This window comes from Brassica oleracea, chromosome C3 (genome assembly GCF_000695525.1).
Source record: "Brassica oleracea var. oleracea cultivar TO1000 chromosome C3, BOL, whole genome shotgun sequence".
Lineage (NCBI taxonomy): Eukaryota > Viridiplantae > Streptophyta > Magnoliopsida > Brassicales > Brassicaceae > Brassica > Brassica oleracea.
Window position 1 is genome coordinate 6,934,934 of NC_027750.1, and position 14,792 is coordinate 6,949,725.

The 14,792-nt window shown below is 32.5% G+C and overlaps 2 protein-coding genes and 2 pseudogenes across 2 annotated transcripts; 3 read left to right on the forward strand and 1 right to left on the reverse strand.

The window, feature by feature from the left end:
* The window catches only part of LOC106329765, a 5,558-nt pseudogene extending 4,189 nt beyond the window's left edge, over window positions 1-1,369 (forward strand).
* A 727-nt stretch (window positions 1,370-2,096) lies between these two features.
* Window positions 2,097-3,626, forward strand: LOC106334364 (FBD-associated F-box protein At5g56380-like). Its single transcript, XM_013772659.1, is given in 6 exon segments — window positions 2,097-2,253; window positions 2,256-2,503; window positions 2,506-2,970; window positions 3,105-3,210; window positions 3,213-3,238; window positions 3,351-3,626. Coding segments are annotated over 6 exon segments (1,278 nt in total).
* Window positions 3,627-4,219: 593 nt separating this feature from the next.
* LOC106334234 lies at window positions 4,220-5,561 on the forward strand (annotated as a pseudogene).
* A 4,123-nt stretch (window positions 5,562-9,684) lies between these two features.
* LOC106333257 (nitrilase 2-like) lies at window positions 9,685-11,638 on the reverse strand. Its single transcript, XM_013771723.1, has 5 exons — window positions 11,489-11,638; window positions 11,154-11,333; window positions 10,503-10,796; window positions 10,122-10,403; window positions 9,685-10,030 (listed from the first exon to the last, which is right to left on the reverse strand). Exons 1-5 carry the CDS (start codon window positions 11,598-11,600, stop codon window positions 9,867-9,869), a joined length of 1,032 nt encoding a protein of 343 aa, XP_013627177.1. The 5' UTR covers window positions 11,601-11,638; the 3' UTR covers window positions 9,685-9,866.
* Window positions 11,639-14,792: the final 3,154 nt, after the last annotated feature.

Sequence of the window (14,792 nt, forward strand, 5' to 3'; positions counted from 1 at the left end):
ATTTTTCTCTTTAAGAAATTACGAATAATTTCTTGAGTGTATTGGGGATCGGGTGTGAGTTGAGAGTTTGTAAAATTTTCTGGGTTGATAATAAAAGATCTGTAGCAGGTCCGGAGACGTAGGCAACATTGGCCGAACTCCGTTAACAATTTTGTGTGTGTTTTCCCGCTCCCATAAATTCTGGTTTTCCGCAAAATTTGACCGCGTATTTCCTAACACAAGATGCGTGTGTCTGGAAGTGAAGATGATAAGTGTAAGACTTGAAAAGATTCTATGTAAAATATATGTTTTATAAGTTTATTGAATATAATTTTGAGCTCAGTTCATGGACTTGGATCAAACCAAGGTTAAAAGTGATGAACTTTTGTTTTAAGGCAAGCGTAAATCTTTCCCGGCCTTTAAAACTTTGAGCCTTGTATTTGTCAAGTACCCAGGTGATGAGTTTGTCAGGAGGTTTTTGTCCAGTTGTCATGTTCTTTAAGATTTGGTTGTGGAAAAATGTCTCCATGACAATGTAACTACTTTAACAATTAAGGTTCCTTCTCTCAAGAGTGCATTTTTGGATACAACATCTTCAGGAGTTGAAGGTGGATTTGTGATAGATTCTCCTTCTTTGGAGTACGTGAACATTTTTTATGACGCAGTTGGGTTTTGTGTCATTGAAGATATGCCTAAAATTGTTAAGGCAGATGTTGTCGCCGCCCATTGTTCACATGGGCTGAGTCTAACTTCTTTTACTTCAGCAAAGCGTCTATGTATCTGTTTACCAAACTCAAAAGTAATATCTGCCTAACTATACATGCTGTTATTTGTATTCTTTTACCTGTTAGGCCACTAACACATTGCACCTGTTCTTAATTATCATGTATTGTATTGCAGGATGCATATTCTGTTGGTACTGTCTTCCACCGCCTTGTACATTTGAGCATATGCACATGTGAGACAGAGTGGTTGAATCTACTTATGCGCTTGCTCAATGATTCCCCTAATTTACGGCATCTCAAACTTCAAAAGGTACTTATATATATTAACAAGTTCATTCATAGTCTATGACCAGGGTAATTTTTCAGTCCTTATAATGTCAAATTATCGCAGTTCCATAAGTTTGAATACACACGCCCCTGCTGGAATGACCCGAGCTCAGTTCCTGAATGTCTGCTATCTGAGTCTAGAAACTCTTGAATGGGAAGGATATGAAGGAAGAAAAAAAGAGAAAGAAGTAGCAGCATTCATATTAAGAAGCGGAAGATGTTTGAAGAACGTAACTATCTCCTCTACATCCACTGACTCCAACAAGAAACTTGAGATGCTAAAGGAGCTTTCCTTATCCTTCAGGCGTTCACCTATATGTCAGATTGCATTCAACTGAAGTTAGGCTGAATAGTCAAAGTTGGGTTGTGTTTGACCCCGTATCTTATAATTGTTAAAAAAAAACGCTTAGAGCTTGTGTTCTCTCCAACCATTTCTTCTGAAGTCTTTACTTCCCAAAATATTTAATAGAATCATAAAATTACTAAACTGAATAACACTAGAATTTGAATTTTTTTAGAAGATGATTAAAAATACTCAATCCATTAACACAAGCATTTCAAAGAATTGGTTAAATACAGAACTGAATAAAACAAAATTTTAGTTGAAACTTAGATTTCTTTAAAATATTCATTTAAACTTCTAATACCACACCTTAGAATAATAAAATAAATAAAAATAATTGGAATATTTTTTTTTTTTAAATGGTTGAGATATTTAAAAGGTTATCAAAATTTAGTTAAAGATATTTTGTAGAATCGTAAACAATAATTTTAATATCTAATGAAAAAAGGAAAGAAAAAGAAAGAATTGTTATTAATCATGCCGTCTTCCTCAAGATTCGTTAGGGTTTATATATTGTCACTAAGACCATCGCCTTCCTCAAGATTGCATTGCTGTTTTGGCTGCAATGATTCGGAGTTCCATCATCTTACTCTAATAGCTTTGTTTGGTTTTCCTTTTCATATATAAAGAGTAGGTTTGTTTTTGGATGCTACTTTAGGCCAGGAATTACTGAAACTATAGAACCCCTTTTTGTTTGCGTGTCTGGTTTTCAGATTGCGCTGATGGACAGAATCAGTCACTTACCTGAGGAAATCATATCGAAGATATTGTCTTTTCTTCCGACCAGAGATGTAATGCGAACTATGTTTTTGTCTAAAAGCTGGAAGTCTCTCTGGATACTGGTACCAAGAGTTGAGTTTGATGATGTCACTCACTTTATATGTGGGGTACTTCAAGGCCCTCTCATTATGGAAACTTTCGGCGGTTTGTGGACAGATCTTTGCTGTCACGCGCAGCCGCAGGCCAAGTTCTTCAAAGTCTGTCTCTCAAATCACATCACAATTTCACACACGATGATGTTGAGATTTGGCTCAGAACCGCGGTGAAACTTGGTCTAAAGGAGCTGGAACTCGTAAACTTTATTGATTATCGTAGTCTTGGTCTAAAAAGTATATACACTTGTGAAACGCTTGTCGGCTTGTGGTCTTGAGACTCGAAAACTCTACTTTGCATGTTCGTGATCACCTTTGCCTAAGTTCTCTGAAAACTTTATCCCTCATATATATGACTTACTCTAACCCCAATTCTCTCCTTAGAATGTTGCCTAGTTGTCCTGTTCTTGAAGAATTGTTCCTACAGCAAAGATCCTTTCTGGCCAATCCTCCGAGTTATAAGATTATAGTGCCTTCTTTGAGAAGATTATCTTTGATTTTCGAAGGTTATCGATCCAAAGGAGATGTGAATCTTGTGATAGATACTCCTTCCTTGAAATCCTTGCAAATTGTAGATCGTTCAGGTAGCTTTTCATTTAGCGAGCCAATGAACATCAACCAAGTGCTGAAAGCCAATATTGATGTTATTCTCAAGCGTCCTGAGAAGCTTCTGCATTCTCTTGCTTCAGTCGTGCATATTCGTTTATGTTTATCAGCTTCAGAGGTAGTAATTTTGTTCGTCTCTTAATTAGCTATTATATATTATCTTTCAGTCTCTGTTCAAAAAAAAAAAATATATATATATTCTCTTTCAGTCATGGAGGCATTACATCGCTCGTCTTTATTCTTTTTATGCAGGTGTTTTATCCTGATGGTTGTTGCTTCCATAGACTCAAACATTTGGAGGTATGTACATGCAAATCGGAGCGGCTATTACTATTTACGCGTGTGATGCAAGATTCACCTGTTTAAAAGTTATCACAATCAACCAGGTGTGTTTTATTATTAGTCTCCTTGTTCTATATTTCTTTTTAATTAATTATTAAATCAATCAGTGATCTGATGATAAACTTTTTATCCATTGCAACCTTTTTGTTTTATCAGTGTCATCCTGTTATAAATCCACGGACTCGTCACTGGAACCAACCGGGCTCTGTTCCAAGATGTTTCTCCTCAAATCTTGAAATCTTTGAGTGGATAAAATACGAAGGAAAACAATACGAGAAGAAACTTTCGACGTACATCTTGAAAACAGCAGTTTTGTTAAAGAAGGCGAGTTTCACCGCTAGATCCGATGATTACAAGGAGAAACTGCTGATGATTCAGGAGTTATCTTTTTCACAAAGGGCTTCATCCACTTGTGAGCTTGTGTTTAACTGAATAGCTCATGCTGATCACTCTAAGATCAAACCCTCCTTTCTCAACAAGTCATATCTTCTCCTGTTCTTTTGACTAAAAGTGTATCTGCAGCAATTTAACTTATTCTGGTCTTTATAAGTAACAGTTAGTGTCTGCAAGACTGCTAGTGTCAGCTCTTTTGGAGTTTTGGGTTTTTAGGTTTGATGTTAAACTCTAGAGTTGCATTACACATCTCCAATTCATTTACTATTTTTTGCTCTGAATAGAATTTTATAATAGATATAAAATTTACTCTAAGAAAATAGTATTCCTCTATTTTTGGGCTGAAAAAATAGAAAAACAATACTATTAAATAAAAAAGAGAAAAGAAAATATTATTTTACAAGAATAAATAGAGGTGAATTTGAGTAGATTTGCATCTGAATCTATTATATAGAAAAATAAATAAATAATTAAATAAATATATATATATATACATATAACTAGGTCTCTTGAGTAGCGACGGATTCCTCTTCTTGCCTTTGTCGAGAAGCAACAGGTTAGCCTGAACTTAGGGTTTTGTTCTCTCTGTGTTGACAGCGATTAGTTATTCGGTTAAAATCATAGAAGAGGATATGGACAGAATCAGTTTACTGCCTAATGATTTCTTACTGCACATACTCTCGTTGCTTCCTACAAAAGATGTCCCAGCCACTAGTCTTTTGTCAAAACGGTGGCTAAATCTATGGAAGTTAGTGTCTAAACTCAATTACATCGAAAGAGACGACAATGCTGATCACGTGGGATTCGTCCGGTTCGTGGACAGATCTTTGCTTTTAAACACGGCTCTAGTCTTAGAAAGCTTGCATCTCAAGTTAGATCAACAATGCAACGATGTAGATGTTGGATTTTGGATTATAACTGCAGTCAAACGCGGTTTGCGAGAGCTTAGTTTCGAGTACTGTTATACGATTGAGGAGCCTATCAGATTGCCTCAGAGCTTGTACACATGTGGAACACTTGTGGTACTAAAACTACAAAACGTGTCGCTTGTGGATGTTCAGTTCCCGGTATGTTTCAAATTGCTCAAAACGTTGCACTTGGATGAGGTTATTTACTTAGACAATGTAACTCCGAAGAAGCTATTATCATGCTGTCCTATTCTTCAAGTATTGGACTTGGACCGAGCTGAAAATGACAATGTGAGGAGATTCTCTATTACGGTGCCTTCATTACAAAGATTTGACTATTATGGACGACCTGGTTCTGTGCTTGTGATGGTTTATCAAATTTTTATAGATTCTCAAAAACAGGAGAATTTCTCAAAAACATGGTTTATCAAATTTTTATAGATTCTCATATTATAATATTAATATAAATAGTGTAAGATTTCTTTTGTGATTGAATCAAACTTAGAGTGTTTATGCTTGCTTATGTTTTTCGTACTGCATCCTCAGTTTCCTTCTGGTAGTATCTTCCACCAGCTTGAACACTTGGAGTTTTGCACATGTGAAACAGAGTGGGATCTGCTAATGTCTTTGCTCCAACATTCCCCAAAACTTCGTTCTCTCAAGCTAAACGAGGTAAGTAAAGCCTTTTAAAAACTATGAAACACCTTACGTTGAGGGTTTTCTAATCTTGTCTACACTTTTAATGGTCTAATAACTATGCAAATGCAATCAGATCCATAACAATGTGTGTGGATATCGTACACTTCATTGGGAGGAACCAAGCACTGTCCCTGAAACGCTGATGTTGGTTCTTGAGACTTTTGAGTGGAGAAACTACAGAGGACGGAATGTAGAGAGAGAACTCGCAAGTTTTGTGTTGAAACATGCAAGGCGTCTAAAGGTTGCGACGTTTTCTCCCCTAGCCAGCACACAACTGGATACCACACTGGGAGAGAAAAATCGTATGATCACGGAGTTGGCGCGTTTGCCGAGGGGATCGACTGAGTGTGAGCTTGTGTTTGGTTGAATAAGCTTCTGTATTATGAGGAGGAAAGGTAGAACAATCGACAAACAAACACTTTCACTGGATAATATTGAAAAGCCATTTTTGTGATATGCATTTCTTGAAACATTATTGCTTCTACATGGGAAGGAAATTTGAGATTGCAAGACATAGAATTAGAGTATGAATGATTTATTTGTCTCAGTTTTGTTGCATTTCCCAAAACCATCTGTTCAATTTTTTTCAAAATTTATGTTTCTATTTTGGGTACATTAGCGTTAAAATTATTTTATGTATATTCCTTAAAGATTTAGTCGTGTAAGAAAACAAATTTACAAGGTCTAAGGTTTTAAATTGGACCAAATCAAGGTCAAAGGTTTTAAATTGACTAAATCAAGGTCAAAGGTTTGAAAACTCAGATTTTATTAAAAAAAAAAATCAATTAGGTGGACTATCTTAAGCTTTTCATTGTTTATTAATTAGTTTGGCATGTGGTTTGGTGGTCATTAGTTATTATCCGTGTTTTTAAAATCGAACCGATCCGATGGTTGAACTAGGTTCGACCATGAAACAATCAAGCATCCGGATTGGGTCTAATACTTGGTTCAACCATGAACCGACTAAGTATCCAAATTAGATCTCAAAGTTATTGAACTTTACAAAAGTAATTAAAACTACCAAAAATATATAATGTAATCATATGAACAAAAAATAATTTATATGTATAATGTTTTATATTTGATATCTATTTATATTTTAATTATATATCATTTTTACTAACTTTATTTCTAAATTTCAATATTTTAAAAATATTAAACCAGATTATTGAATCAAGTTTAATCCGGTCGTACCATATGAACCGAGATCCAATAATTATCCGGTTCAGCTTTCGGTCCGATTTTATAAACACTGGTTAATATTGATTATTAAAGTTTTGATATTGCTCTCTTGAAAGCCAACTTCTATATGTCCCCCTGGGTTTTATATTCCAAACTCAATTCATCGCACAGTTTATTGTAATATATCCTAATGCACGGTTCATCCTCCTAATTTTTCCCTGAAGTAGCCGGATTATTTAATTACCAGATTTATTTCTGGATCAGTTTTGACTTCTGGGTCGGCCTGTTTTGTACACTACTCTGATCCGACATTTATTCTGGAATTAAATCCTTGAACTCATTACATGTTGCCTGCGGTTGCAGCAAACCATGAGAAACCGACAAAAAAAGTGTCTCCAACTTCATTTTCTCAGGGTCAGGCGACAGATGTGCTACTGACTGTTGTTGAGCTTGCACCTACATCCTACTAACATCATTTTCTTTCCGTTATCACATTCATTTTTCTTTTTCTTCGTACCGAACAATTTTAGAAATACTAACACCTTACCTAATATAATAAATTTTATACATAACAGGTTTTGTGTAAAATATTACATAGTAATCAATTTTTTTTGTCAACGCATAGTAATCATTTTCTTTTTAAGAAAAAATTGCTGTACAACTTTTTGTAAACAATTAATTTTATAATTTGCTGAAATTTTTGTTATATCTAATAACAAGGTGTTTATATGGTCATAAAAATTCCAGGCAGGATGACTCTATCAGGTGAAGAGTTCCCAATTTTTCTCTCTTCTTTACATATCGTAGTGATATAAGATAAAGATCACAAATAATCTATACAAGTATCGCCTCTGAACTTTCTGCGTGTCACCAACGTACGAAGAACGTATTTGCTGAAGTTTTGTAAATTTTGTAGTATTGCAAATTCTCAGAAACAATATTTTATTTAACGACTGTCAAAATAAGACAAAATTTAGGATAAAGAATTTCATTTAAAAAAATAGAGATATTCCTAAAAATAAACAACGCAGTGAAGAACAACATTTCTTCTAAATATATTATATTCATAAATTTTGATAATTGAAATGAAACTAATACAAAAATAGAATAAAAACTAGATCTCGACGCGCGGTTGCGCGGATTTTTGTTTTCATTTATTTTTATATAAATATTTTGTTTTTAATTTTAAATCAGTATATATTATAATATATATGTATCTATCAATTTTTAAAACATAATAAATTTATGGTATATTTTTTCATTGAATAGATTGTTTCAAACTTTCACATGTATTTGTATCTTCTTATATATATATATATTTCCGGATTATTATTTCATTATTAAAATTGTAACTATATATATAAAGATTAGTAAAATATTGTTTTATTGCCATATTCAAAGATATTGTAACAGTTCACAGATTTAGAAAGCTTTTAAAAAATTAAACTTTTCACTTCATAGATTTATATCATCGAGTAAATAATTAAACATTTAGTTTTTGTTGTATTTTAAAAATAAACTATATAGTTTAAAATTTGTTTTCATTGGTTTAAGGTAGTAAAGATTAATCATTAATGTTAGATAATCTGATTTTTGTTATTAAAAAAAAATCTTTATAATTTTAAAAGTTAACATCGGCAAATATTTAAATATTTAACATATGGAGATATAGGATTACAACATTAAATTATATCTATTTAATTTATATTATTTATAAATCTAATGGATCATCTATTGTTTAAATCTAATTATTGATAGCCCAATAAAAATTTTTAGTAGGCCCAAAATTTAAATGATAAGATTAGAGATTAAATGTAACATGACTTTCTAGGAATATGTCCATTAGATCTATTTTTTAAAAAAATCACACATGAATCAAAGTTGTGACTTCTCTTTTAATATATAAGATAGAAGATATAACTGCATTATTGATTCATACACAATTATTTTCTATAATTAATTAAAAACAAATTCGTAAATTAACTATAAATAATTCTCAGAAATAGTTTTTTTTGTTGTTGTAACTTAATCTCATTAATTTTTAAACTTAATCACATTTTAACATTTTTACTAGATCTCGACCCGCGCAACCGCGCAAGTTTTTTTTTTCATTTATTTTTATATAAATATTTTTTTTCCAATTCTATATTGGTATATATTATAATATGTATGTCTATGAATTTCTAAAACATAATAAATTTACGGTATATTTTTTTTATTGAATAGATTGTTTTAAAATTTCACATGTATTTGTATCTTCTTCTATATATATATTTTTTGGATTATTGTTTCATTATTAAAATCGTAACTATATATATATAAATTAGTAAATTATTGTTTTATTGTCATATTCAAAGATATTATAACATTTCACAAATTTTAAAAGTTTTTTAAAAAATTAAACTTTTCGCTTCATAGATTTATATTATCGAGTAAATAATTAAACATTTAGTTTTTGTTTAATTTTTTTTTTAAAACTATATAGTTTAAAATTTGTCTTCATTGGTTTAAGGTAGTAAAGATTAATCATTGTTAGATAATATGATTTTTGTTATTTTAAAAAAAATCTTTATAATTTTAAAAGTTAACATCGGCAAATATTTAAATATTTAACATATGGAGGCAGTGGCGGAGGCAGAAAATAATTTATTGGGGGCACAAATATTAAATGTTATTATCTATGTTATTGTTATGTGTATTTGTAGGGGGTTTAAGCAAATCTATGGGGGCAAACGTTATTTTAGAATGGGGGCATATAGACTGGGATTTAGTAACTTACACTAATTTTTAAAATTTTGTTAGGTTCAGTGGCCCCCATCTTACTACATGTGGCTCTGCCACTGTATGGAGGTATAATATTACAACATTAAATTAAATCTATTTAATTTATACTATCTATAAATCCAATGGATCATCTATTCTTTAAATTCAATTATTGATAGCCCAATAAAAGTTTTTGGTAGGTCCAAAATTTAAATGATAAGATTAGAGATTCAATGTAACATGACTTTATAGGAATATATTCATTTTTTAAAGAATCTCACATGAATCAAGATTGTGACTTCTGTTTTAATATATAAGATTTTGAAATCTAATAGTGTTTTTTTAGCAATATGTGTGGTAGGATCTGACACAATTCGAATATCCAGATTTTTTGAACCATTTTTGTCTAAATAATATTTTAGATCGCTTCAAAAAAATAATAGTATTTTTTGACGGCCGACTCATCAAATTTAAAGAGCCAAAACACATCCTTTTTTCCTATAGAAAATACTACTAGACTTCAAATTCATTGCATAATATTCAAGTACAAATTGGTTTCCACATGCAACTGGTTCTCTTACATTATTGAAACATAAAATAAACAAACTTAACTGTGAGTTCCAAAAGGATATTTTGAACTGGCAATAACATAAGACAATAACATAAGACTGGCATGAACTCCTCCAGTAGTTGAGAATAGGATAAACTGACGACCTTCAAATCTCCATTATTTCTCCTTAGACTCTGAGCCATCCTCAGCTTTCACCGTCTTCGAGACGAATGTAACTGGTTTCTTCGGGTGCTCATTTACGGTCAAGTTAAAAACATCTGGTTTCGAGTAATGTCCCACCACATCAAAGTATAACTTAGCTCTTGCTATGTCACCAAGATCTAAATAAGAGAGTGTTATAGATATTATTAGGCAAGAAAGTTTTGATTTACTAAAGCCTATGATCAATAACAAATAAGAGTGTAAATATACCAAGATCAGCTGTGATGAGACCCTCTGATTCAAAGTTTGGTCCAGCGAGAACCTTTCCCAATGGTGAAATAATGACACTACCACCTTGGGAGACTATGGCTTCATCGTGTTGGTCATCGTACCAGTCGGTAAAAAGGTGATCAACATGCGCAGGGAAATCTTTACGCTGGCAGAACTGGCAAGCCGACAATACGAAACATCCACCCTCCATGGCAATGTGCATCATCGACGATTGCCATTCCTTGGAACCATCGGCAGTAGGTGCACAATATAATTCAACTCCTGCATGCAGCCAGAATCCAAATTGTTATAGCATTAAAAAGTTATAATGTTGAACTGTGAATACAATTCTAATTAATAGCGAGGACATCTAGGACTAACCCTTTCCGTACAGGGCAGTTCTGTAGAGGGGCATTCTATTTTCCCAGCAAATAGCAGCACCGAGTTTGCCAATGGGTGTGTCGTAAACAGGGATGGTTGATCCGTCCCCGAAACCCCAGATGCAACGTTCGAGACTTGTTGGCATGACCTTACGGTGCTTACCCAAGTATCGACCCTCAGAATTAAAGAAAAGGGCTGTGCAGTAGAGTGTATAGCCATCCTTCTCTATAGCCCCCATTACCAAGTACACATTGTTTTTCCTAGCTAGTTCAGCCAGTTTATCTACTTCAGGCCCTGTTTGTTTGTTGTAGATTCATCACCAAACCAAACAAATGTGCAAAAAGAGTTAGTTGTGACTTGTGACCCAGTTCATTCCAACACTAAACAAAGGTTGTCAAAAGAATACTTCATATTCACGAATCACCACAAAGAAAAAAATAATTTAATATGTTTTAACAGTTCCTCACTATAATCACCAAGATTTTTTTTTTTTTTGAACACAAACATTCATTAATAATCACCAAGATTAGGTTTCTTATTTTCTACGCTACAAATGGATTAAATTGTTTATTTTCTTGAAAGAAGGACGTTTATGATTTTTTTTTTTGACAAAGAAAAAAGTATAGTCCATGTGAAGGAAGTTTATGTTACCAGGAACATGAATGGCAGAATCATGATATTTGCGGAAGTCATCACGACCATCTTCGTTGTGAATTCCAACAGCTATACCGAACCTAAACCCACGAGGATAACCACCGATAAACCCCTCCGGGAACACCACAAGCTCGGACCCGTTGCTTGCCGCCTCCGCAATTAACTTCTCCGCCTTTTCTGCAAACTCAAGTAAAACATTTTTATATATTTTTTACTTTATTTTTTGTTTGAGAATCACGTACTTAATTCAGGCTACGGCTCAGATGCTTCATAGTGGGCTTTCAGAAACTATGATATCGTTATAATCGAAAGAATGAATAAAATCGAATAACCTATAGTTTTAGGAGTATCGTTATAGACGGTGGAGGCCTGGACGATTGTAGCTCGAACGATGGATGATGAGGAATCGCCGTTAGCTTGAGTTGTGTTTTTGGGAGTCGACATTTTCCTCTGTACCAGAAAAAAATATCACTTCAAGTGTTGTTTATATGTTGGTGACACAGACAGTTGGGAGGCATGCAATGCTTCTTATATAGACTTTTTGTTATCTTTTACCAACTGATAATATCTTCATATCTAGTTACGTACGTTATCCCTATGATTCTCTTTCCTTTATTACAAGGATAATAGATAAGAATGCAATCACTTTGGGATTGTCAGCATGATGTGAAGAGCTGTGCTTAAAATATTTTAATCCCATATTTCAAATATTTTTACCATATATAATACAGAAATTTAAACAGTCTACTTTATAAAATAGATTGGAATTGATATTTTAAGCCCATATTTTAAACATTTTTTACCATATATAATACATAAACTATGTGTTTTATCCGCACATGTGGACATTATTTTCTTACGAATATTTATTATTTTATATTATATTAGTTCAAAAATCAGCATGATAAGTTATTATTTATGGTTTTGAAATTTTTAAATCAAACATCAAATTACTTATATATGACAAAAAAAAATTCATAAAATATATATGCTTATTATTGTGTTAAAATTTTTAAAACACTCACATATTAGAAATATTTTAGAAAATATCTTTATACAACTATTTTTTATTGATTAATATTTAATTATATAAATTGTTTTATATCTTAATTTTTTTAACTTTCTAATAGAAAATATTTCAAGATAACAACACAATATATCAGAATAATCTTACTTTTTAAAATCTAATATTATTAATATAAAATTCATTTTAATTATATAATGTATATATATATATACATATAAATTCATTAAAGGTATATACAATATTAACTACTCTAATTTTTAACGTGAGAGTTCCGCTGCGAAAAATAGCTTCGCAAATAGTAGTATAGATATAAACATCTTACTTTATAAAACAAATTGCTGAAATAATTATTTGGTGTTTTAAGTAAAGTTGTGTAAGGTAGCAATTTTTTTTTTTGTATTTTCGAAATTGTTTGGTTAAAAAAAGAATCCATTGGGTGAAATAATATAATAAAATAATTAAACAAAACAAAAAATCCGAATAGTAGCACGTGGAACAACTATGGTGCATTTTTAATAATATAACAAAACATAAATATATAGGTATATGTTTTAACCAAGATAAAAAGATATATAAATATATTTTTTGACTGCAGATATATAAATATATATAAAGATTTTTGTTACTATTAATTTGGTGCGGTTGGAAACTGGAGTAAATTATTATTCATTATAGATGTATTTTAATGTGTATACTCTCTAGTCTCTATCAAAAGATATTTTCTAACTTTGGTTTACAATATCCAAAGTTGATTTGATTTCAAATACAAAGTCAGTTTGTGGACAGGTATTTGATTTCAAGCACGACTCTAGTCTTAGAAAGCTTGCATTTCAAGTCAGATCAACAATGCAGCGATTTAGATGTAGGATTTTGGATTATAACTACAGTCAAACGTGGTTTGTGTGAGACTAGCAGATTGCCTCAGAGTTTGTACACATGCAGAACACTTGTGGTACTAACATTACAAAACGTGTCGCTTGTGGATGTTCAGTTCCCAGTATGTTTCAAATTGCTCAAAACGTACGTTGCACCTGGATGAGGTTATATTTTCTTAGACGATGAAACTCGGAAGAAGATATTATCATGCTGCCATATTCTGAAATATTGGACTTGGTCCGAGCTGAAAACGACAACGTGAGGAGTTTCTCAATTTTGTGCTTTCATTACAAAGATTTGACTAAGGGTCTGTTCGTATCTCCATCCGGATGAGCCATCTGGATGGAGATGAGAGTTTTGTTCGTTTATACACTAAAAGTGCAATTCCCCGATGGATCATCCGGACGACTTTCAAATATTTAGATTTAATTTTGAAGTTTATCCAGCTGAACCAATTTGGATCATCTGGATGGAGATGATTCATTCAAAATGCTATAATGTCTACTATATCCCTAATGTAATTCACAAATTACAAACTTATACATAATATCATTTTGTCACATGCAAAAAATGACAAAACTACAAAAATGTGTTTTCCCGGAAAATCGTAAAAAGCGTTTTTCTGCAAAATCGTAAAAATGCGTTTTTCCGCCAAAACCGCAAAAACGTATTTTCCACCAAAATTGCAAAACACGTTTTTCCGCCAAAACCGTAAAACTGTATTTTCCCGCCAAAATCGCAAAACGCGTTTTCCCGCCAAAACGCGTTTTCCGCCAAAACGCGTTTTCTTACCAAAATCGCAAAAATGCAATTTCAATCCAAACCGCGTTTTCCCGCTAAAATCGCAAAAAAAAAACGCGTTTTCTCCCCAAAACGCGTTTTCCCGCCAAAATCACAAAAACAAATTTTTCCGAAAACCGCAAAAACGCGTTTTCCCTCCAAAACCGCAAAAACGCGTTTTCCCTCCAAAACCGCAAAAACGCGTTTTCCCTCCAAAACCGCAAAAACGCGTTTTCCCTCCAAAACCGCAAAAACGCGTTTTCCCTCCAAAACCGCAAAAACGCGTTTTCCCTCCAAAACCGCAAAAACGCGTTTTCCCGCCAAAACCGCAAAAACGCGTTTTCCCCGCCAAAACTGCAAAAACACGTTTTCCCGCCAAAACCGCAGAAACGCGTTTTCCCGCCAAAATCGCAGACACGTGTTTTCTCGCCAAAACCGCAAAATCTTTTTTTATGCCAAAACCGCAAAATCTTGTTTTATTGCTAAAACAAAAAATCGCGTTTTCCCGTCGAACACGAAAAATCTCGTTTTCTCGACAAACCCAAAAGTTGCATTTCCCGTCGAACACGAAAATATCGTTTTCATGACAAAATCAAAGTTGTATTTTCACTCTAAAATGAAAATCTCGTTTTTCCCCCAAAACCGAATAATCTCGTTTTCCGCCAAAACCAAAATTATATTCAGTTTATTATTAATACTCATTTTAGTTTGGGAACTTTAATTTATAAATGTCAAAATGCTAATTTTAAAATAATTTCTATGCAAATATATTTTAGACTAAATAATAAAAATTAACATAGTTAAAATTAATATCAAACATATGATTAACTAAAACAAAGGTATGTTTGTAATTTGTTTATTAAATTCAGCTGGATGGAGATGACAAATAAAGAAACGAACATAAAATTCATCCAGATGACTCATCTAGTTCGCTCATTTGGATGGAAAAACGA

Coding starts and splice junctions, on each gene's coding strand:
- LOC106333257 (XM_013771723.1), bottom strand. CDS start 11,600: ATGTCGACTCCCAAAAACACAACTCAAGCTAACGGCGATTCCTCATCA. Junction 11,334..11,488: donor CGATACTCCTAAAACTATAG/GTTATTCGATTT, acceptor TTGAGTTTGCAG/AAAAGGCGGAGAAGTTAATT. Junction 10,797..11,153: donor TTCTGCCATTCATGTTCCTG/GTAACATAAACT, acceptor ACAAACAAACAG/GGCCTGAAGTAGATAAACTG.